The following is a 24,279-nucleotide window of genomic DNA, read 5'->3' as shown; positions in this document are numbered from 1 at the left end:
CTTGTAATGTATTCAGAACCTGAAATTACAGCAGAAGAGCCAAGCAGTAGCATTGTTGTTGTTTTAAATGTAAAAAGATTAGGTCCAGACTTTGTTTCCTTATTCAATCTTAAAAATAAAAAATACCTCAGTGCTGTTTTCAGTATCACCTACATTTCTCAAAAAATAACACCTGCTTTATGTGGCACTTAACTTGTAAGAATTACATTATTTTGGATTTTAAAGAGAAGAGTATTAAATATTTTAAAATCACTACCAATGAAATTTTCCTTTCTTTTATTCAGCAGTAGAGTCTACCTACATTAGTGACTTTTACCTTGTAGCTTAGGTCTGAGCTACCAAATTGGGTAATTATGTGCAGTTACAAGATTGCGGTGCCTCAGAAAGCTATGCTGTTATTCACATGTTTAGCTGGTCCTAGGACCTGGCCGCCTGCATCGCCAGGTTGGGGCTCTGATGGTATTGTCCTTTGTGTTCTTGGAAAAGAACATAATTCCTTTCTCGTTCTGTTTATAATAATCTAAGGCAGTAATAGGGGTATCTAACTGCAGAGAATGATGGTGCAGTCTGGGGACTTAATCTGAAATTCCTTTGAACTGCTTTATTCTAACTCATGGACAGTTTTTCTACCCTGTAATGGGCACTTTTAAGGGGTTCTGTAACTACCGTAAAGTTTTGAAACATGATTTTTTCATCAGTGTGTGCTAACTGCTCCTTTTTATTAATTTGAGAGAGAGGGAGGGAGAGGGAGAGAAACATCAATGATGAGAATCTGATGCGCTGTCTGCTGCACGCCCCCTGCAGGGGATTGAGCCTACAACCGGGGCATGTGCCCTGACCGGGAATTGAACTGTGACCTCCTGGTTCATGGGTTGGTGCTCAGCCATTGAGCCACACCAGCTGGGCACATGCACTGCTACTTTTTAACTGACAGCTTTTAGATCTCTTCCCAGTAGTGGTTAGCTGTCTTTCCCACAAAGTTACTAGTGCAGAATGGTTGCTACATCGACAATGCTGGGCGATTATATTATGCATGATTAGACTCTTCCTAAATCTTTTCAAATTACAAGTGTACTACCAACTAAGGACTTTTGTAGTAGCTCAGTCACACAAGGAACATGTGGGAGGTTCTATAGAACTGTCCTTTGGGTTTGAAGAGGCAGAGTTACTGCATATGTAATAGAACATGTCAGGCTAGGAGAAAGCAATTATGCTGCTTGGATGGAATATAGTTAGTAGTCAAGTTAGAATATAATTACATGCCTGTGATTACTGAAGTTCCTATGATAAAATGAGGGAGCCTTACCATGATTGTGGGCTCTAGAATGAAACTGACTTGACTCCCTGGTCTATCATGTAACCTTAGGCGGACTCTTTTTTTTACATCAACTTTAGAAATAGGTCTTATAAATATTAATACTACTTTGATAAAATAGAGAAAGAACTTGTATAACACAAAAGGGAAAACAAACACTGGTCATACCACTTTTATTTACATTGTATCTGTTACATTGTTTATTCAATATAGAAAAAATACGAATACACTCATAGTATTCTCCTTTAATTTGGTAATTCCACGTTGTCAAATATTGACTCTTTTATATTGGGTTTCCTACCCAATTTTTTTAAAAAGAGGAAGAATGGCCTGGCAAACAATTCTTGTCATGTTATTGATATAACAGTACAGTTGTCCTTTGGTGTCTGAGGGGGACTGGTTCCAGGGCCCTCCCATCTACCCAAGGATGCTCAAGTGTCTCATATAAAATGGTGGAGTATTTTCATATAATCTACTCACATCTACTTTAGATAATTTCTAGATTATAATACCTCATACAATATAAATGCTATGTAAATAGTTGTTATACTATATTTAGGGAGTAATGACAGGAAAAGTCTGTATATATTCCATACAGACACAACCCTCCATTGTAGGCCTAACCACAGAGTATATATATGTCAATAACAATGTAACATTTTTTCAAGTATTTTCCATCTGTGGTGGTTTGAATCCCTGGATGTGGAAGAGCTGATTAACATACTTTTCTTGCTCTCTTTTTTTTAACCTAATTTTGAAAAGATTTAGGATTAAACTACTGCTTACTGGTTTGGAGGAATGCTTTAAAAAGACAGAAATTAACTCATTCTTCCCCCAAGAAAAATTGTAAGATAAACATCTGAAAGCACCTCAGTGATCCAGGGCAAAAAAACATATTCCTTATAAAGTGATCAGTGCTGAAAAATAAAATTAAATGGTAGACCTCACTGCACAATGGTTCTGTGTATACTGCCCCCTCGCCCCCCCAAAAGCCAAAAAAGTCCTCAAAACAGAGGCTGTATTAACATAATTACACTGGAGAAAAGAAAAATCCACACTTAGACATCAGGTTTCTTTTAAAAATCCATGTTGCAAATAGAATCAATGATTATTTCTTTTGGACATAATAACTCATTGCTACAAAACACAGTAGTTTTCATCACTTTTAGTTTCCATGTACACTATGTACATACACACAAGAGTTACCTATCTTAAACTAAATACGAATGAAGAGCTTGTTAAAAACCAGAATCGGGACTTATAAATAGTGCAGAAAATGCGAACGCCAAAAATACGATGCCTCCTATGATTGTCACTGTAAGAGAGGAGAAAAAAGTTAAATAATGCAAAATTCCTCCACGTGGAAGACAAGATGTTACCCATTATTCTTCCAATCTAGTAAATTAACCTTAAAAACAAATTAGAAATGCTTAGACCCCATTTCCACAGCAAAGAACACTTATCGTGCCTGACTGTGAACAGTCAGAATCAGTGTCTTCTCCAGCACTGTTTTGAGAAATGACAGAATTGTACTGACAAGTAACAGTAGAACTAGAACTCATCTTAAACCCGTTACGAAAGAGCACGTCCCAACAACTTCTGGCTAGCAGAGAGACATGCATCTTTCGGGCCTACCACATGCACAGGATGGTTTCAGCAGAATGAGTAAATACAGTACCTCTGATTCCCAACCTCGTAAGACATATTTTTAGGCCAAAAAGTTCTCATATTTCTACATGATGATTGTTTTTTACTGACTTCATTTACTAGATTCATTACCATGAGTCTAGGAGTGCTTATGGAAGAATCTGTACTTTCCAATATCTACTCATGTGAAAAACAGTCCATGTTTGCAGGAGCAGGGGCAACACAATGACTGGATCTCTAAGAGGTTTTCATTACGAAGACCAAGTCTACTTCAGAAGTGAACACTTAAAAAAATAAAACAGACAGCCCCTTTCCTTCCTCAGCTCTCTGTGATTCCAAGAGTTAAAACATACGGTATTTTCTTTGTAATTAAAAAGAAAAACCCCACGTACCGGTTCTGACAGAGATTTTTTGTGCTATCATGCGTCCTCCGATCACAGCCAGCCCAGTGCACAAGCAGTGTCCCACGGTCCCTCCCACAGCTACGCCACAGGGGTCCTGGAAACAAAGCAACATTAACTTAAAACGGGCTGGAACTGCCACCTGAGAAAGGTAACTGTGAAGCACTGAAAATGGAGATCAACGACAACACAACAAAACCAGCCTAAAAGTTACGATGTGTGCTTATGAAACGTAATAGCCGCCTAAAGGAATATGTTTCAGTTATACTAGGACTAGAGAGAAAAGTAGAAAAAACTCAATGTGTAAGATGAAAATAACCCTAATTCAACCTTTCATCTGTTGTTAAACTTAATTCACAGGCAACAGTTAGCTCAGTGCTAAGGAGACTTAACCTAGACAGTCTTCCTTAGCAGCATCTGTCTGTGCAGAGGCTAAGTGACCCTGCATCCTTACTCTCCAGTGTCCTCAACATGACAACCAAGTTTCTCAGTTGTAATTCTCTGGATAAATGATGGTGATACCACTGTGATTAAAAATGTAGGGGAAACAATGGAGAAGGGTTTTATGGGTGACGACAGGAAGCGGCGCTCAAAGGAGACTGAAAAGGAGGCCAGGCAAACAGCCCCCCAAGATGACCAAAGCAGGGCCCATTGATGGCTGCCATGATCTCAAAGCACCGTATCAACATCACTGGTGAGGCCAGAAACTAGAGCTTGTGGGCTTCGTAAGCAAGGAAGCAGAGCCAAGCCTTGTCCCATCAGTCAAACACTTTGAGACTGAGGGAAAGGGAGGAACAGGGTGGTATTTGGAAAAGACATAGAACCAAAGAAGGGATAAAGCTTCTTTTCGATGAAAAAACATCTGCAGGCTAAAATGCTCACAAAATTGGGTTGGGAGAAAGGCAAAGATTTAAGCTGTGCATGGGGGCTGGGACCCAGAGTACAGGAGGGAAAAGGACTGCCACTGGGATGGGTGGGAGTGGAGCGGAATGACTTCTCTCTGAAGTGGCAGGTGAGGCTGTCTGCTGAGAAGCAGGAGTGTGTGTGCAGAAACTGAGGAGATGGAGATGGTTTGAAACATCTGAGAAGAAAAGCATGGGACTGCATCTCCCAAAGTGTGTATTACAACTTCTAGAACCGGTAAGCCAGAAGATGTTTTCATTCTACTTGAAAAATCACTGGATTAAATAAAATTAAATAGTTCCTTTAATACAGGATTTTTCAGTCTTTATTATTTTGCATATTCAGTCTTCAAAACAGAAAACCAGGATGCATTATTGCCAAATTTAGTTGACCCAACTTTTTCTTTAACTAGTACAGTAACATGTCAAAAGACACTAGGATTCTGACGTCCATGTGGGAACACTAAATTATGTTGGAAGCAGAAATGAAGTTCAGGCTAAAATGGACTGAACTAGGCCGCATGGTTTATACAAAAAATTACCAAAAAAAAAAAAGGGGAACAGAAACAGATAACCGTATTTCTGCCCTTGAAGAGCTCACTATATATCCCCGTGGTGCCAGCAGTGTGGAAGGTGGCTGAGGGCTCACTGTGTTGGGGACCCTACATGCATTATCTTGTTTCACAGAAAATCCACAAACGGGGCCGAAGGGAGGCACTGTCGAAATGGGGTCACAAAGCAAGACTCGAACCCAGTCAGCATGTGCCACACTGCTAGACCAAGGTAACTCATGCAGAATTGGAACCCTGAGCTTTCACAAGCCACTGTGCCACTCAGATGACAGTATTAAGAAAAATGCAGTGACTCTGCCCTCATGATAGTTCACGCAGGACTGCCACCTCCACTAACAAAATACATTCAAGTCCCAATTCTGGGATCTGAAAGCCAGTAAAAAAGGCTAGAAATCAAGAAAATGATAGGGCAAAGACATTCAAGTGACTTTTTAAAAGAGAGTTTGTTTTAAAATATGGGAATCATATTTTAAAATACAGCAGTTTTGAAGCTCCTCTGACAAAACGGCCCTGCCCCAACTATGTTAATTAACTGTGGTCTTTATTAAGGAACCTGTTCTTTTATTATACTTCCTAGGAGTTAAAAACAAATCATCAAGCTAGTTATCTAAATCCTACCATGAGATAAAAACAATGTAATTTAACAGATACACAATCAATATTAGTTGATGAAGACAAGCATGAAAAGTAGCAGCAGTGCATTCCAAAAACTCCACACCCACCTCCTCAGCTAATCTCGATAAATCTCTGCGAATATTAATACTTTTCATGTAAAACTTTACTATTGCCCTCAAAAGAAATAAACTTTAAATTTAGATGGGTATCTTTTAAGTAGCACTTGATAACTATGAACAAGATACAGCAGAAAAGACAGACTGCTACCCACTAGCTTATGGGCCTCAGGTTCTCTCTTGGTAGAGCCAAAGCTAGAACCAGATGATCAGGTCTATTCTGACTTACCATCATCCTAGGACTCATTATTCTGGGGCTAAAATGTAAATTTTCTAAGTCATCTTTGCAACATTATTTCTTTAACACAAGGAAGGGAAGAACCCAAAGATACCCACTTTTATGGTTTTAGATATTTAATGCCACACTGACCTTCAGAAGTTTATATCAACTTATATTCTTAGCTAGTAGTATATAAAGGCAAGTTCTAAGAAAAGAATGCCAAGCACCACAGCATCATTTTGGCAAAACTGGAGAGGATTCAGCCTGATGAGTCGAGAGCAATAAGTTTGCACACACTATCATCCGACTGACTGCAGAAATGGGAGGAGGTCCGTTCTGAAGAGTAGCAGGATTACTATCTAAAACAAATAATCTAGCACACGAAATAATCCCTCGGCCCACCCTGTGACTCTGTTCAGTGTCCTCGGGAGCAATTAGTTATGCTCACTCACCTCTCTAGCTGCCAAAACAATCGTAGTTAGTTGAGAGCGATCACCCCACTCTGCTAAGAATGTTAATGTAAGAGCCTGAACAAAGATGGGTGAAATAAAATGCAGCCACTTTTTCTGAGGTATCGTGTTTGCACCCATTTCAACATCTCCTGGTCCATTTAAGAGTTTAGTTCGTTGAAACTAAATTAAAAAAAGAAAATGACATTAGTCTCAGGAAGTGAACAAAGCTGCACAAAATTACTTAATGTTTCTTTAAAAAGTGTTAAAATTCTATGGAACAGGCTCCAAGGAGAAACTAAAAGTTAGGTGACCCCAAGCTTACCTTTTGAATCACCGTCTCACACACCAACAAATACTATATTCTCAATTCTTCCATTCCTCCCCAACAAAACAAATCAAACGGTATTTACTGATCACTTGCTAGCCTACATACTGTGGGAAAAAATGTAAAATTATAAACTACAGTTCCTGCTTTTCAGTTTAAAATTAATCTAAGGAACCTGATTACACGTTTAGTATTCATCCCCACCTCCTCTCTCTACCACATTCACACTAACCCAGTCATAACACAGCCAGGTGTGAGAATAAAAACTAGGCAAAATAATCTGTTTGTGTATCCCACATATCGCACAGCTATGGGGAATCATGGAACCCTCTGGATAGTGTGTGCTTAGCTGAGTGCCCTCTTGGTCCAGATATTTAACTGCTATGACTTACTTCTTCATCTTTTTTCTTTAATTCTGCTTGTACTTCTTCAAGTTCCTCTTGGCCTTCATCTGGACTCATCTTTAGGCCTTCCCGAAGCATTCGAATGCCAAAAATGGCAAATAACGCAGTTGAAACATAGTAGGTGTATACCCTGGGGATGACTGTGGTAGCATAGCCAAACAACACTAGAAGACAATGCCACAGTATATCTGGTTAATCAGCAAGTATCACAACCAAAGAAAGAATAGTTACCTTCAGAAACCATAATTTACTGTTTTAAAGGAATAATGGTTTGCATTAGAACCTAATACATAATTACTTCAAATAATTCCACTTCTTTCCCTTCACTGATACTGTCTTGAACCCTTAGGTCTAGCCAATGATGTAATATAGCTTATCAAGAAATCAGCGTTCCAGTTGGAGACAGCATGCGTTCCGTAGCCGCCTCTTATGTGATAACGAACTCCTCTCTAGACACGTCTAGTACTTTAGGCAGAAGGTTAACTTGGATGCCCTCTAAGGATCCAGAAATCTTACAACCTGGAAGTTATACCAAATTCCCATGTAAGTGATATTTCTTCATCACAAATCTTTAAATTACAAACTTCCACAGTGTAAGACCTTAACAAGATTCTCATATGGCGTGACTTCAACTCTGCTCCTTTGTAACTGTTTAAAATAAATATATGTTATGAAAGAAAATGAATTCCTTATACAAGAAAAGTATCTGAAGTGAAGATACTGACTGGGGAATCACTAACTTACAGGTAACTAATTACTTTGAGAACACAGCATGAGAATGTTAGTGTGAGAGGGAAAAAAATGGGCCAAGAATGAAACTGTAGAGCATATCAATATTTATAGTACCAATTTTTTTTTCAGAGAGAGAAATTTAACTAGAAGCACATGGTGTCATAGAAGAGAATAAAAAGTTGGGCAAGCCCATGAACATGATCTGTGGGGCTCACTAAAATGAAAACTGGACTTATAACCAGGAAGCTGATCGTCAGCCTTTACAACAGGGTTAGAAGCAGAAGTCCGACTGCAAGTGGGTAAGGAGTGAAAGGGGAGGAGGGCAACAGCAGTAATAATAAAGCTCTGAAGTGGGTAAGACTGTCATCCTGCTGTCAGACGGCACAGAGAGGCTGGGCAAATCCCCCCAGCTAAGTGAGAGGCAGAGCCTGGATACAAGCCCAGGCAGTCCGCCTTGCACTGTTGGCCCTCTAAAGCAGAGAGACAAGAGACACAGGTGAGCAATCTACAAACTGACTGACATACCCCCAAGGGCACACGATTTTAGAAGGGGACACAGACGACTAGTTTGTGAAAGAATATTTCCAGCTCAACTTCTATGCTATACTCTTTCCTAAACTCATCTGCCTGAAAACATGCTTATAGTTAAGGAGTCACGCAGGTTCTCCTCTCTCATCCCTTCTTCATGGTTGCCCTCTACCCACTTTACAAAGACTCCTTTACCCAACTTCCTAAGGTGCACTTCCCCATAGTAAGAAAAACAGAAATTCTAGGGCACCAAAGAGGGTGTGTGAAATACTGGTGTCCTCAATCAAGGCATCATAAACCAGAGACATGGCTTTGGGTCTTCCCTGTCCTACACACGTTTCTGGCAAGGTCATGGCATTAAAATAATGCATTATGGTCATTGGAAATAACGGTTATGGCATCAGAAATACGGTACTTTGGCCTTAGCAGTAATAATTTTCACTTAAAAACCATGCCTTTTTCATCCCCAGCCAGTGTAAACAATTCATTTTCCCTAAGGCAGAGTCTTGTTACAGCAAAGAGCATCAGAAAGACATACTAAAGCTCGGTGTCTTATTTCCCCCAGGTGGCACACTCACAGCTGGGTTCCATGCCAAATCCATCCATCCATCTTAGAATTAGAATTCTAAAGTAGACGGTTGTCATGGGGATGTATATCATGTTTATTTAAATTCAAAAAACTAAGTCCAATGCTTTCTGCCAGAAAATTAGCCTGACTTAAATGATTTACTGTGGACTTACTAGAACCGCCATGGCAATTAGGTAATGCAGTAGACATTTTCCATAAATTAAATAAGCTAAATCTGCAGTTCTGAGGTTCCAAGATAATATACTTAAAGTACATGATGTGATACAACTTTTAAAATGAAATGCTTTATTGGCAAAAGTACACTGAAATGAACAGTATTTCAATTTTTGCAACCATTTCTAAATACAGTATATCCAGTTATACAAGGTAACATAAGACTAACATGTATAAGAACAGTAATTTCATAAATTTCAGAAAAACCTTTTTTGGTATACTTGATGGTTTCTAATTGTCTGCTTTCAACAAAATCAACAAGTTATTATCAGCTGGTAAATCATTAAATATCATTTTTGATGACAGACCAACCAGTATGTGATTTTTAGCATATAACCCAGGAGTTCCAAGGAACTGAGTGACATGGTCTAACAAAATTCTCTCTTAATTATTTATGTGAATAAAATTTCTCAGCCCTTGTATCTACTTAAAAAAAAAAAATAATTCAGAATTGATTCTAAACCTTGCTCCATACTAGCAATGTTTCCACATACATATAAACTAATTTTTAAAATAATAGTTCCATCATCCTGACTGGGTGGCTCAGTTGGTTGAGTGTCATCCTGTCCACGAAAAGGCTGCAGGTTTGATTCCCAGTCAGGCCACATACCTGGACTGTGGGTTTGATCCATAGTTGGGGCACATACAGGAAACAACAGATTGATGTTTGTTTCTCACATTGATATTTCTTTCTGTTTCCCCCTTCTCCTCTCTCTAAAATCAATAAAAATGTTTCCTCAGGTGAGGATTAGAAAAAATAATAGTTGTACCATCTGATTAAGAAAGGCATTCAAAAATGTTTAAATTTGTGATATTTTGCTTTGATCAACTGTATACTAATAACTATAACTCCAGTCATAAAAACTGTTAACATTTACAGACTTAAAGAACATTTTCAGCATCTTTTAAAATTCAATTTATATACATATTTTTGCAACAAATAAATAGGACAGTGTGATCCAAAAGATTTTCAAGTAAAAACTTGTAATTGTTAAGAGTAAAATTCTATGAGAAAAGTAAATGAAAATAAGGAGGAAAAAGAACAATGTACATTTCCAAATGTTAAAGAGTTTATTCATGCTTTTTGAAGGATTGATGGTGACAGTGGCTATTAAACTGCTAATGGTATTTAGGGTCCACTGGGTATGTTTTAAAAGAATACTATATAGTTTTTTTTATACAATATATCAGAAATTAGATCTTTGTAACTCCTTAAGCTTAATATGACAAGTTTTGGATTACCATCAATGTGACAGTGGGTACATACTTTTTCAAAATTATTTTAGATACACGAGGGAAAGGTTTGAAGACCACAGATACGACCTCTTTTAAACATTACAGGTGAGGAGAGCTGTCAGTACCAGCAGCTAGAGTGAGGTGGGCCGAAGGTCAGGACAGGAGAGACTAACTCCACTTACAGCTGAAGAAATGGAAGTGAACACGAAGGAGGGGGAACTGATGGAGCAGCTTCTGAGGTGGGAATGAGGCTAGCCTTCTAGTTATCCTCAAAGTTTCAAAAATAAAATTCTGATATTATTGAAACTCATTCCAAACAAGTAATTTTACCATTTACAACTCTCCCCACTTTTCCTATAATCAAAATTTACTTTTAAAAACTGTTTTTACTGTGAAATACAAATAATGCTAATATTCTAAAATATGAAAAGTAGTCAAATTATTTTAATCATTAAAATACTCATGTTTTAAAAGACTTTAACAAGCATCCAAGCAGCGAGAAATAGAACTTGCCGAGAGAAGAAGAGGGGTGAATGACTGAGCACTTGAAATGTAAGATCTCGTTTTAAAAACACATCACAACCCTGTAAGGTAGGTCGATATTATTTCCATTTTACAGACAGGGAACCTGAAACTCAAAGAGGTTAAGTAACTTATCATTACACTAATACACGGCACAGTCAGACTCTGACCCAAGTCTGACTCTAAGGAGGAAGCTTACTATTTTCTACCCACGTACAAGGCTCAGGGTTGCTTCTGAATAAGAGACTAAATTATGTTTATTTAATAGTAAGTTTACTTTCTCATAGTCTCATTCTTTGAAAAATTGAAGCCTATATAATAGCAGCACAAACTAGGTATCTAACAATGTTTCACTCCTTTACTGTAATAGGTAAGAATAACTTAATAGAACATAATAAACCAAAAGTGACTCCTCAGTTATTGTTATCAAATGTCCTTGAACAGGAGAATATGCAATTCTCTGTGGTTGCGTGAGTCCAGAAATAAGCTTACCTGGACTGAAAAGGAAAAGCAGCAAGAATACACAGCAAAAGCAAGGGTTCCAATACAGGGAATAAATGAGTATGTATCTTGACTGAATAGCTGAACAATTAATTTTAAAAATGCAGTATCGTTTTTAGGAATTTATGTACTAAAACCATTTTCTCTTTACAAAACTCTGAACATGAGCCAAATTGAATGATTTAGTGACTCAATGCCAAACACCATGCTTTTGCCTAAATCCAATAAACTTGTTAGGAGGAAAAGTACACTTACTTACCCGATAAGCACGTCATTAAGCCCAAGGCAAGCATAGCACCAGCCAACACTGTCAAACGGTTATAGCGCATTGCCATAATGGCTGCTATAAAAAATGTCTTATCACCCAGTTCAGATACAATGATAACTGATATGGCAGCCACAAATGCATGGATAAATCCCAAATTTGTTTGGGTAGCTGGATCTTCTTTATTGGTATGAACTGCAGCAGCTGGTGTGAGTCCTTTCTGAAATAAAAAAAAAATATACATCAGCTACTTTTTGAAAGAAGCTGTTATTTACAATTCTTTTATTTTGTATGTCAATTAAGACTTTTTCTGTCATGGCCATTAGACTTATTGACAGTCTAATCACTCTGAAAGCCATTAGTAATGACAGAAACCTCTGATGGATAGTTGCTACAATGCAGATCCTAGTACAATTCTACAAAACAATTGGGGGGGGGGGGGTGTAGACCAATCATCCACACATTAAAATTACCTTATTTTCTAAGAATTTGTAAGCTAAGATTAAGTTCTTAGCCTTTTATTTGTAACTTGTGTGAAAGACCAAGTTATGTTTATCAAACATTCAAATAACAGGAAGCTGAGATAAATTTCAGTAACACGTTAGAGGACAGAGTAAGATTCAGAAAGCTCTCGACAGGGTAGAGGCATGAGTTGGCTCTAGCTAAGATGAGGTCTAATATAACTGGATATCCTAAGAGATAATAAGGCCTGATAAAAAAGACAAACCAGTGTTAGCATTAAGGTCATTTTAAATTGAAAATGTGACAAAGCTCCAAAAGGGCAACAAGCACTTTCAAGAGTTAGTAACACGTCCAATATTCTATGCTGCTCACTCTTTACCCAAAGTTCAGTACTGGTCCAGAGGCACCACATTTTAATACCAATGGCATTCTTCTCAGAACAACTAATCCTAAAGTTTATATGGGACCACAAAAGACCCCAAATAGCCAAAGAAATCTTGAGAAAGAACAAAGTGGGGATCACGCTCCTTGATATCAAACTATACTATAAAGCTACAATAATCAAAACATTATGGTACTGGCATAAACACACACACATACACCCAATGGCATTGACTACAGAGCCCAGAAATAAATCCTTGATTATACAGTCAATCTATAACAAAGGAGGCAATAATATACAATGGGGTAAAAATAGTCTCTTCAATAAGTGGTACTGGGAAAACTGGACAGATACAGGCAAAAAAATTAAATTGAACCACATTCTTACACTATCTACAAAAATAAACTCAAAATAGATTAGACTTAAATGAAAGACCTGAAACCATAAAACTGCTAGAAGGAAACAGGCAGTAAATTCTGACATCTGTCTTAGCAATATCTTTTTGGATGTATCCTTGGGCAAATGCAACAAAAGAAAAAAATAAAACAGCATCAAACTAAAGTTTTCCACAGTGAAGAAAACCATCAACAAAACGAAAAGACAACCTACTGAATAGGAAAAATATTCGTCAATGACACATCTATCTGATAAGGTTTTAATACCTAGAATATATAAGAAAGTCATACAACTCAACGCCAAAGAAACAAATAAAAATGGGCAGAGGACCTGAACAGACATTCCTCCAAAGAAGACATGCAGATGGCCAATACACGTATGAAAAAGTGCTCAACATCACTAATCATCAGGGAACTGCAAATCAAACCACAGCAAGATACCATCTCACACCTGTCAGAATGGCCATCACCAATAATGGCCATCATGCTGGCAAGGCTGTGAAGAAAAGGGAACCCTTGTGCACTGTTGGTGGGACTGTAATTAGGGCAGCCACAGTGGAAAGCAGTATGGAGATTCCTCAAAAAATTAAAAATAAAGTTATTTTTAATTAAAAATTCCTCCTCTGGGTATTTATCTGAAGAAAACACTACTACTTGGAAAAGATATATGCATCACTGTGTTCAATGCAGTATTATTAGTAATAGCCAAGATATGGAAGCAACCTAGATATCTACCAATATATGAGTGGATAAAGAAGAGAAGTGGTTTATGCATGTACATACACAAATACAGAGGTATTATTCAGCAATAAAAAAGAATGAAATCTAGACATTTGTAACAATGGACGGATCTTAAGGATATTATGCTAAATGAAATCTCAGACAAATATCGTATGATTTCACTTAGTTGTGCAATCTTAAAGAAACACACAAAACAGAAAACAGACCCATAGATTGGGAACAAGCTGGTGCAATGGCTAACTTGAAAACGCCCTGGGGTATGTGCATTTACCGCCTTCCCTGCACTGACAATTTGAAAGAATACTGGCATTCTGAGAACAGGAAGTGAACATCAGATGAATGGGGTTCAGGGAACATAAGATAAACGAGCCCAGACTGAGAGCCCTGTATGGCTACTGCCCAGCTTCGAGGCAAACACAAAGCCCTTCAAGTTTTGAGAAGACAAGAACATGATTACGGCACTGTGACTAGATACATCAGGGCTAAAAGAGACCACCAGCCACTGAACCAATTAGGAGGCCATCTGCACAAGACCAATGTTAGTAACAGGGAAGGAAAAAATTCTGTACCTGATGTAAAGGAAAATCAACAGAACTTTTAAAAGGGAGGAGAGTCAAATATGATGGTTAAACTGTTCCACCTGGTTAAGTGAACTACTAGTGTTCCTATAAGGTATGTGGGAAAGGAATACAAATAAGAGGTTTGGTTTCAGACGTGTTCAGTCTGAGGTGATAAAAAGCATTTCAAATGAAGGTTTCCAAGACGGCGTACAAATGGGACCCCTGAGTTTAGGCAGCATAGCCTTACAGTATGTGCCTGCTTGTAGATGAAATTTCCCCGGGAAAAGGAAGAGATGAAGCTGAAAAGCCTTAGGGAATGTGTCCATTTAGGGAAAAGAGAAGAGGGGGAGAGAAAGAGAAAAACACACACATTTTCTTAGGTGTTTAAAAAGCCGGGCAAGAGACCACCAGATGGTCGAGAGGGCAAACACCATTCACTGAGCCACTAACTAGGTGCCAGGTAGTTTCACATACATTGTTTTATTTGACACTCAAAGACCTTAAGAACTGTTATCCCAACTTAACAAAAGAGGAGAAACTGAGGACCAATAGCATTAAATAATTTTCTCAAGTTCATATAGCAAAAATGGGGTCCAACTCTTCAAAAAGTGGAGTGGTAACTGTCAAATGAGAACTGAAAAAGAGTCCTGGATTTAGCAATTAGGTAAGTTACACATATCCTTCAAAAATGAAGTCTCAATACTGAGTAGTAAAATAAAAAGACAGGGGCTCAGCCCTGGCTGGGTGGCTCGGCTGGTTGGCGACACTCTGGGTGGTTCAGTGTTGCCTGTACACCAAACGGTCTCGGGTTCAATTCCTGGTCAGGGCACATACCTAGGTTGCAGGTTTAATCCCTGGTCAATGTTCCTCTCTCTCAAAAATCAATAAAAACATATCCTCGGGTGAGGATTAAAAATAAAAAGACGGGCTCAAGCCAGATAATGGAAGACTAGAGCAAAGTGAAAACGCAGCTAATTTCCTGCATAGAAATTTGGTTTATAAAACTGAAGAACAGAAACTACAGGCATACCTCAAAGGAACTACAGGTTCAGTTCCAAACTGAGCGAGCCTAGAAATAAAGTGAGTTATAATCTTTCTGCTGGTGGAGGGTCTTACCTTGAATTTGTAAAGAACACAACACCTGTGAAGCGCAACAAAGCAAAGCGCAATGAACAGAGGTATGCTTATAATGCAGTCAAGAAAAGTTAAATTAATGACCTCCTTTCTTTCCCCAAGTAGAAAACAACCTGTGGGCATGCATAAGCAGACAGAATGGACCCAATGAAGAGAATAAAGATCTTGAGGAAGAAAAACACTGGAGGTCAGAGGATAGGGACATGGACACAGAGAAGAGGTCCAGTACCTGAAAAAAGCAGAAGGTATGGGCAGAGAGGAGCAAATATTTAGATGTGTACAAGAGGGTCAGATGCAATTTTGGTATTCCACTATTCAGTTACATTGTAACAAAATAATGAAATACAGTACATTGTTTTCCTTGTTACAAATACCACTATTTCATTATTTTAATTTGAGTCTGACACCCAAATTATTTACATCTTGAAAACAGGGTCAACAAATAATTTAAAAAAAACCTTGCTGAATAACTCTTCGTTACTCAAAGGTTAAATTAGTTCCAAGTTGAATTGTTTTAAAAAAAAAAAAGGACACCCACTAGAAAATATTCTTTTATACTTTCATGATCTTCAAGGAAGAAAATGATAGCCAACAGTGAAAAAATAATTCCTATTCTAGTTCTAGAGTTCAAATGAACATATATGTATGACTACTGAAATTGATACAGATACCTGCATCAGAATCTTCATCTACACATGATGAAACTAGGGAAGATGAAGATACTTTCTTTGAAAAAAAGACTGATGTCCCTGCAAAAAAAACAAAAAGTCACTCAATGAAAGTCACCACACAAGAGGTCAGATTTTCTGAAGATAAAAGATTCAGATGGAAATGCTTAGAATTGGCTTAAAACTATCTCCTAACCATTACTTTAAGAAGTCAGAAAAACCTTTTTCAGAAGTTGGAAAATGTGCTCAAAAATATACATTCAACCTAAACGACACCATGGACAAACCTGGTTTTAAAAGACTGCATTGCAATAAAAGATAAAATTACATTTTATTACAAATTCCCACTATCGTTTCTTTTTATGGATGGTTTAGTCTGGTTTTAAAATATTTTCTTTTTTATTAATGTTACTTATTAATTCATAGAATAATATATATTTAAAAACATTTTTATTTTAATGTTTAGTGACTTTATTTTTATGAATGTTTTTAATGGATTTATAAATTTAGACACTTGAATGATATTAAATGTTTCACTGATTTTGTTTTAATGAATTGCTTTGATGGTAGAACATCAGGAAATGAATTCAGTATCATAATGTTCACTTCATCCTGACACAGCAATCCTGAGCAAGACAAGAGTCCTCATATCCGATGGCCTCAATCTTAGCTATAAAGAGGCTAGAGCTGGGAGACTAGACTGGATTGAAGCAGAGCTGCAACTTAATGAAAATGAAAACAAGTTTAAAACATTGTGTGGAAGGCCTTCTCAGTTAAAAGATAATAAAAGAAATGCCAAGAAACAGTAAATACCAAGAATTTGTACTGGGCCACGTAATAGGCTTTGTGGCTTTACCAACAGTGCTACTTAACCAGACAGTTCTTGGGGCTTCCAGGATATGCAGCACATTAAAAATCCCCTTTATTAAATCTATCTGATCTCCCTCAACTAAAAGGACTTAACGCCGCTTACTTTACACACTCAGCCAGGGAAGGAATCAGGAAAAATGGAGAGTCACTAGAAGCATAAACCACACAGATGAAAGAATACAAACCGTCAACCGCACTTTTTCACCAGTTTGGAAACGGGTTTAACTGTAAATATAAGTTCAGAGTGAACTCCCCCAACTTTTACCTGATCATAGAGAAAAAACACACCCAGAGTAGAAAGCTGTTAGAAATTCAGCTATCTTGCTTCGAAGCACCCTATAAGATAGAACTACATTTTAATACATCTGACACTTGAATGCCTACCAATAAAGAAGAGATTTCCCTCCTATTTTCAGAAACCCACTCTCACATAATGGCACGAAAAGGGTAAGTTTAAATAGCCTACCCTTTAAAATAAATATCTTCCAGCATTCTGTAGTACTGTAAGCAGAGAAAAAATAGTTGAGCCATATTAAAAAATTATATGAAAATATAATTAAAACAATTGGGTTCTACAATATAGAAATTAGTATAAATTCCTATCAAAAAAGAATCATCAAGAATACAAGAAAATATTAAAGACAAAAATCACATATTGTGCCTGCCCCTTCCCACCACATCCTGAATTTTAAAGACAAGGATCCTTAAGACCATTTAAACATAGTCACTAGATGCTGCTGACTTTTTTTTATATGGCTAAATTTCCCCCCACCCCTCATTGTCTAAAGGGTATTATTTTGTATCTCAAAAATCACTATATGACTTAAACTTTAATGAAAGACTTGGAGAGTTACATTCAAAATGTCTTTCACTTAAAAAGTTACTTAACCCAAAATAGTTACTGTTTGAAAAAAAACTTCTGATGAGTTAAATGATAGGAGGCTTTTAAATACTAAACTCTAAGACTAAATGTCATGAGTCAGCATTTCAGCTCAATTCAGAACGGGAAATGGCAAGCAGGGTCAGCTAAGGCCAGGGTGACAAGAGAGAAATCACTTTTCACCAGGTAGGGAAGTCTTCACAGAGAGGAGGTTCTTGGAAGGTGGAGAGGTTCTGACCAGTGAGTGGGCTTCAAGCTCACTGAGGCCTTTTTAGGGAGGCCTTTTGTTGGAGAGACTAGCCACGGAGCACATGGAAAGGTCTCCGGTTTGTGTAAAGCACATGAGCAAGGGAGCGGTTGACTAAAAAGCCTGGAGGTTGACTGGAGCCAGATCAGGAAGAAACCTGAACATCCTGCTGAAGAGGCTGGACTGAGATCAGTAGGCAGGGGCAACTCTGGAGATTTCTGAGAAGTAAAATAGAATTCAAAGTTTAGGAAGATTCGTTGGGTGGCGACAGGTGGAAGTTGGTGGGGAGAGGAGGGTTGAGCGCGAAACCGTCCCCTACCAGGACAGAGGACCCGAATCCAGGAATCCAAATTGGAAATGATAAAGCCCAGAACTGGCAGACGGAAGAAACTTATGGAAGAAACTTAAAAACGCCGCTGAGATTTTGAATACGAGTGATTAAGTGGTTCTATTAACATAAATTAAGACACTAATATCTACTCAGGGAAGGCAAAGGACAATTCTGGTAGAGGTATACACTTAGTTCAGGCATCCCACAGCGCTGCAGGCCTCGGTGCTCCTGCCGAAGCCAGGCGGTTCCTCTGCGTCCCTAAGGGCTGCTCCTACACGCGAGAGCACGTTTTTGAAAAGTGAGAGTCACGCTTCATAATCCATGTACATTTGGCAAAAACACAAAGAAAGTCGCGCAAAGCTGAATTTGGGTAAACCGCTCGGGATAAGCTGTTCCAACCATGAAAACACCGACGTTATCCTCAGAGAAAACCAAAAGCCTCCCAGCTGCCCTCCGTGTTCAACTTCCCACTTGGGATGAGCTTTTCCAGCTCCACAGGCTACATCCGGCCCGCAGGTCCCCGCGCCGCAGCATCTCCGTCTCCTGAGCTCAAGGACCACAGCGGGGCCCCGCCTGCCTTCCCCTGGCACCCGGGGCCGGAGAGGCCAGGCCCGACCCCGAACACGCGCCCGGCCGGCTCCCCTCCCCCGCCGGCAGCCCCGGGCCGAGCGCGCGCTCCGGGCGGCCGCCAGGCTGGTACCCGGCCCGGCCCGGCCCATTCCGTTCGGCTCACCTCGGCCCGCGGTGGCTCCGGGCCCTGCACGGCCACGGGTTGCGGCTGCAGCTGCTGAGCAGGCGCCGGCGGCTCCTTGTTCCGGTGGCTAAGGTCTTCGTCGGGGACAGCCCGGACCCGGGCCGGGGCCCACAGCAGCGGAAGCAGCAGGAGCAGAAGCAGCCGCGGCGCAGAGGCGCGGCCGCTCCCGCGGGCCGCCGCCATCCCGCCCACCGAGACGGCCGCCGCGGGAGGAAGTGTGGGCGACTGGACGCCGCGACCCCGAGCCACCGCCGCGGCGCCGCCCCGCACGTCTCGCCGCCGCCGCCTAGCGAGGGGTGGGCACCATGCGGGAGGACGCAGCGTCGGGCGCGAGGCTTCGGGCAGCCGGCGTCCGCGGCCGCCGCTCGCCTCTCCCTCACCCGCCGTGGCCGCGCGACTCCGCCAACGGGCTCCGTGCGTCCGGCCCCGGCTCCCGGCCCCGCCCCTGACTCTGACGGCCTCCCATTGGCCACGCGTCCCCCTCGGCGTCGTGACGTCCTCGGGCAGGTTGAGGTGCGGCTCGCGCCCTCTTCCGATTGGACCCGGCGCTCCGGGCAGGTACCTTCGCCACGTTCCCGCATCTCCTCCCGCCCCCCGCGCCCCTCCGACCCCCGTCCTCGCGCTCCGCCGGCCGTCCCGGGCCGCGCGGCTCGCCGCCGCTGCTCCCTGCGGAGCCGTCCGCCCTCACATCCAGGCCGGCCTTGCCCCTCTCGTAACCTTACCTAGGTGTCAAATTAGTTCCCGCCGGGTGACGTGGCGCTTGCTGCGAGAGCCGCCGCCCCTGGCCGGGCCCCGCACTCCCTCCCGACTCCCGGCGAGGCCTCCGGCGCGGGTCTGCTGAGGACGCGGTTCTCAGCTGTGATGCGAGTATTTCAGACAAACTTCTGAGCTGGAACTACGGAGGTAACACACAGAATGTTTCCAGCCTTGTTTTAGATGCTGCTGTTTGTTTGCCAGGCATCACCCCCAGCCCCGAAGCGCTAGCTGCCCTTGTCCTGCGGCGCCTGTCCGTTTTGGACGTTTTGTGTTGCACCTATTTTTAGACTGGCCTCTTAAAATGTTTGGCTTTTGAAACTGTTTAGGATTTATGAAGAATGGAGATTAAGGTAGGAAAGAGTAGAAAACAGGAAAGAGTGGTTGGTTGGGCATGAGAGTATTTTTACATTTTATATTTTAAAAAGTTGAGCTATGTAGTTATCAAAAGTTTCATTAAGACAGTGCTAACCATGTGCCAGGCACTCTTCTAAGTACTTTGCATATATTAAACTTGTACTTGTGAAGAGCTGAAGAAGGTTATCACTAAATACTGGAACAAGAAATGAGTTTTCACCACCACGGTGGCAACTTGGACAAAGGTACTTTGACTTTGCGGAAGAACCATGTTGTGTCACGGTTTCGTAAGGCTTTGTCCGGGCTGTTCTTCCATCTGTGACTGACTTCCTCCATTCTATCACCGTAAACGGCTCGTACTTCCAAAACCTGTTCAGGCCTGACCTCTCAGAAGCCTTCCCCAAATACCTCTTCTTGCACAATTCATCACTCCTTGCTTCCTGCTATTGTAGCTTGTGCGTGCTTCTGTTATTGTGGAAGCAACTGGGATGCCTCTTACACAGTTTTGGGTGCAACTATTGTGCCTCCCAGTTCATCTCTAGAGTGCAAATGTTTGAGCCCTCACAAACCAGAAGTCCAGACTATCCTCCCTCCAACTCCATCCCCGTTATGCATACAGGATTCCCTGTGCTTAGGAGGTACCTGAAAGAAAGTATAGTACTGTAGATCAATCTCATGGCTAAGACAGAAGAGTAAATGCAGCAAAATTGGCCATGTGTCCCTGATTCCTGGAAGGTGCTTGACACATTTTGTGGGGGTGGGCCACCCACACCCCAGAGCTCTCTAACAGAAAGTGCTCCTGGCCAGATTCCCAGTCACCGCAGCAGAGGAGGCAGCAAGGACTTAGGGTTACAGAGAGAGAGTTGGAGGGAGGAGAGCCTGGGCCTTAGGGTTTTCTATTACTGGTCTGTGAGGGCTCAAACATTTGCACCCTAGAGATGAACTGGGAGGCGCAATAGTACCGCAAACTGCGTTAGAGGCACCCTGGTTACTTCCACAGTAGGTTGCCTATGCACTGGCCAGCCGTGTGAGGTGGCTCAGGGGCAAGGCAGCAAGGCTGCTTAGCAGAAGATGTAAAGTCAACAAAGATAAAGCATTGTACCCGTGGTGAACCAGTCCAGTGTGGTCAGTACAAGGTCAAGAGTCTGGGCCAGAGTGGGGCCTTTCCAGCCTGTCCTCATGTCACCCTGATCCAGGGGCCCTCAGGTTCTGCCAGTCTAGGCTCCAGGTGTCAGATTCCAAAATGATCAGCTCTTTCTGTGCTCAGAAGTGCTAAACCAGGGCTGGTTCTAGCTTTCACTATCTCGAGGATTTAAAGCCATCATTGTTCTCTTCCTCCCTGGCGACGAACTCCTTTTAAAAAAACAACAAAAAACAACAAAAACAAAACTAGAGGCAAGTTCTGATACCTTTCTTGGTGAACAATTTGAGCAACTTCCTTGACCCCCCACCCCACCCCCCACCCACCCAAAAAGGGTATGGGAGACTACAACTCCAAGATGATTTTTTTGTCCTGGCCTACGTAGATAGATAGTCTCACTAAAATGTTATCATTTACAGGCACCCTTCTTGTAAGAAACCCTATACTTCATGTGCATTACATTGTATTTTAATGGTTTTTATTCCTACCTCCTGACTGAGTCTTAAGCTTCTAGATGGTAAGATTATGTCTTTTATCTTTATATCCCCAGCACTAAGTAGATTTCCCAACATGGTAATAGTGATAGCCATCATTACAGTAGTAGCCGTAGCAGTAATTCTTTATTGAGTGCCTGTCCTGATCCACTGAATGTGTTACATTAATGATCTCACAAGGTAGGTACTATTATCCTCATTTTTACAAGTGAAAAATCTGAGACTTAGGTAAGTTTCCCAAAACTACAGAGTCAGTAAGTGGCAGAATTGTGCTTGATATCTGTTTGTTGAACTTAACTGTGACCTACTTACTGAGAATCTAAATTTTTAAAACTAGCCAATTAATGGTGAATGTTTTCATTATCTATTAGAGAAGGCCTTTTCTCCACTTTATGGTTCCACAAGGACGACTGTTTTCTGGCCCTTCTCCCAGTCTCAACCATTTCATCTCTGATGATGTAAAGTAAGCTGGGCAAAGTGAGCATACTGGGCTTGACTCTGCCACCTTTTTCCTCTTAGGAAGTGCAGTCCACAGGGAAAAACAGTCTCTACCATTCTCCTTGGTGGCTGCCTGCTCCCATCCCACTGCTGCTTGCAACTGGGTGGGGCCTGCTGTTGATTATGAAATTCAGTATTAGTCCAGCACCCCTGGCTACCAGCCTGAAGTCACTCCTTCCAACCTGGCTGCCTGTCTCTCTCACTATTTTCTTCCCCAACTTTTTCAGAAGGAAAGAAGAGGCAAGCTATTTCCTGAACTTTCTTATAGACCTCCCTCCCCCCCCAATCATCAGAAGGTAGAGTAAAGCTTTTTACTTTACACAGTCCACAGAGTAAAGGCTCATTAGAGAAGCCAGGACAGGGAGTGATGAGAAAGGAGAGGGGGAAGCAGAAACCAGAAACTTTATATACTAGGAGTCACTGAAGATCATTCATAATTAAAGAGGAGGCACCTGGCAAATTAAAATGTAAGTTAATGACAAATAGCAATTTACAACTTGCTTGACCTTCTCAACTATAAAGCATTTCTATTATATGCACTGAAGCTTATCGCTACCCATAGGCACACTAAAACCCTTAGATGATGGGGCCCTGGCTCCTTGGAGGGGACCTCCGCTGTTCTAGGAGAAAGGGGGAACTGCCCTTTCAGGCCCATTCTGGGATTTTTCTAGGCTTCTACAGTGGGCAGAAAATTAAAAAAGGAATGCTAAGTACGTGCTCCAAGAATTCTCATTTATCCACTGTTAGCTTTCCGCCTCCACCTGGATGTCTCACAGGCATTTCAAACAAAACCTGGACAAAGTAGGTCTCTGATTTCCTTCCAAAAACCTGTTTCCTCCTCAGGCTTCCCATCTTGGTGAATGGAAACAGTATCCATCCCCCTATTAGATTCCTCTTATTTCCTCCTACCCCATATCCAATTCATTAGCAAGTTCTGTTGGCTCAACCTCTAAAATAGATCCTGAATCTGCTCACCTCTCTCTGTCTCTACTGTTACCACCTCATCCAAGCTAGGTGTCACTTCTCACCTGAACTATTAAAATAGGCTCCTAAGTGTTTTCCCTGCTTCCACTCTTGCCAATCTATAATCTAACCAACAGCCAGGGTGAGCTTTCAAAATTAAAGGAAATAATTTTATTCTCCTGCTTAACATTTATCTAATGGCTTCTAAATGCCCTTAGAATAAAGTCCAAAGTCCTTGAATGAAAGTTCTGTGTGATCTAACCCCCACCTTACGTGTGACTTCATCTCTTGGTGTTCTCTACCTCACGTGCCATGCCCAACCATGCTTGTTTCCACCTCAGGACCTTTGTCCTTGCTGTTTGTCTTCTTAGAACACACTTTTCCAGGTCTTCTTCTGATCATTGAGGGTAAATATCACTTCCTCAAGAGAGATCGTCCTGCCCATCCTTCTAAATTAGACCCTCCCCTCATCCTGTCACGCTGTCTCACCTTTTTTTAAGTTGTGTTTTAAAAGCTTTTTTCATAGTACTTATCACTGTCTGAAATTATCTTGATTATATAATTGTTTACTTGTTATATTTATTATCTGTATCCCTCAACTGAAATGTAAGCTTTATCAGGGCAGAAATATTACCTGTTTTGCTCATGGTATTTCCAAGGCCTAAAATAGTGCCTGGCCATGGCAATACTAAGATATGTGTGAATCATTAGTTTAATGGAATTTTGACAGTAAAAAGAAACGACAAATGAGGTTTTTTCCCTTTGCTTAATCCCTTCACCTTTTTCACCCAGCCCTCAACTCCCTTCCCCTCTGACAGCTGTCAGACTGTTCTCTGTATCAATGAGTCTGCTCCTATTTTGTTTGTTAATTTTGTTCATTAGATTCCACATATAAGTGAAATGATACGATACTTGTCTTTCTTTTACTGGCTTATTTCACTTTGCATAATGTTCTCTGGGTCCATCCATGGTGTAGCAAAGGGTAAGATTTCCTTTTTCACAGCTGCATTGTACTCCATTGTGTAAATGTACCACAGCTTTTTTATTCACTCATCTACTGATGGACACTTGGGCTGCTTCCAGATCTTGGCTAC

The 24,279-nt window shown here is 40.9% G+C and overlaps 1 protein-coding gene across 1 annotated transcript; it reads right to left on the bottom strand.

Annotated features, from left to right (window-relative positions):
* Positions 1–1,462: 1,462 nt before the first annotated feature.
* On the bottom strand, positions 1,463–19,402 carry TMEM165 (transmembrane protein 165). Its single transcript, XM_081134512.1, has 6 exons — positions 18,959–19,402; positions 11,550–11,775; positions 6,958–7,133; positions 6,241–6,420; positions 3,355–3,460; positions 1,463–2,630 (listed from the first exon to the last, which is right to left on the bottom strand). Exons 1-6 carry the CDS (start codon positions 19,160–19,162, stop codon positions 2,554–2,556), a joined length of 969 nt encoding a protein of 322 aa, XP_080990638.1. The 5' UTR covers positions 19,163–19,402; the 3' UTR covers positions 1,463–2,553.
* Positions 19,403–24,279: the final 4,877 nt, after the last annotated feature.

This window comes from Miniopterus schreibersii (assembly GCF_964146895.1).
Source record: "Miniopterus schreibersii genome assembly, chromosome: 1".
Lineage (NCBI taxonomy): Eukaryota > Metazoa > Chordata > Mammalia > Chiroptera > Miniopteridae > Miniopterus > Miniopterus schreibersii.
This window is presented reverse-complemented; position numbering and strand designations above follow the sequence as displayed.

Coding starts and splice junctions, on each gene's coding strand:
- TMEM165 (XM_081134512.1), bottom strand. CDS start 19,162: ATGGCGGCGGCCCGCGGGAGCGGCCGCGCCTCTGCGCCGCGGCTGCTT. Junction 11,776..18,958: donor CGGAGCCACCGCGGGCCGAG/GTGAGCCGAACG, acceptor TTTTTATTTCAG/AAAGGACTCACACCAGCTGC. Junction 7,134..11,549: donor CTTAATGACGTGCTTATCGG/GTAAGTAAGTGT, acceptor ATTGTCTTCTAG/TGTTGTTTGGCTATGCTACC.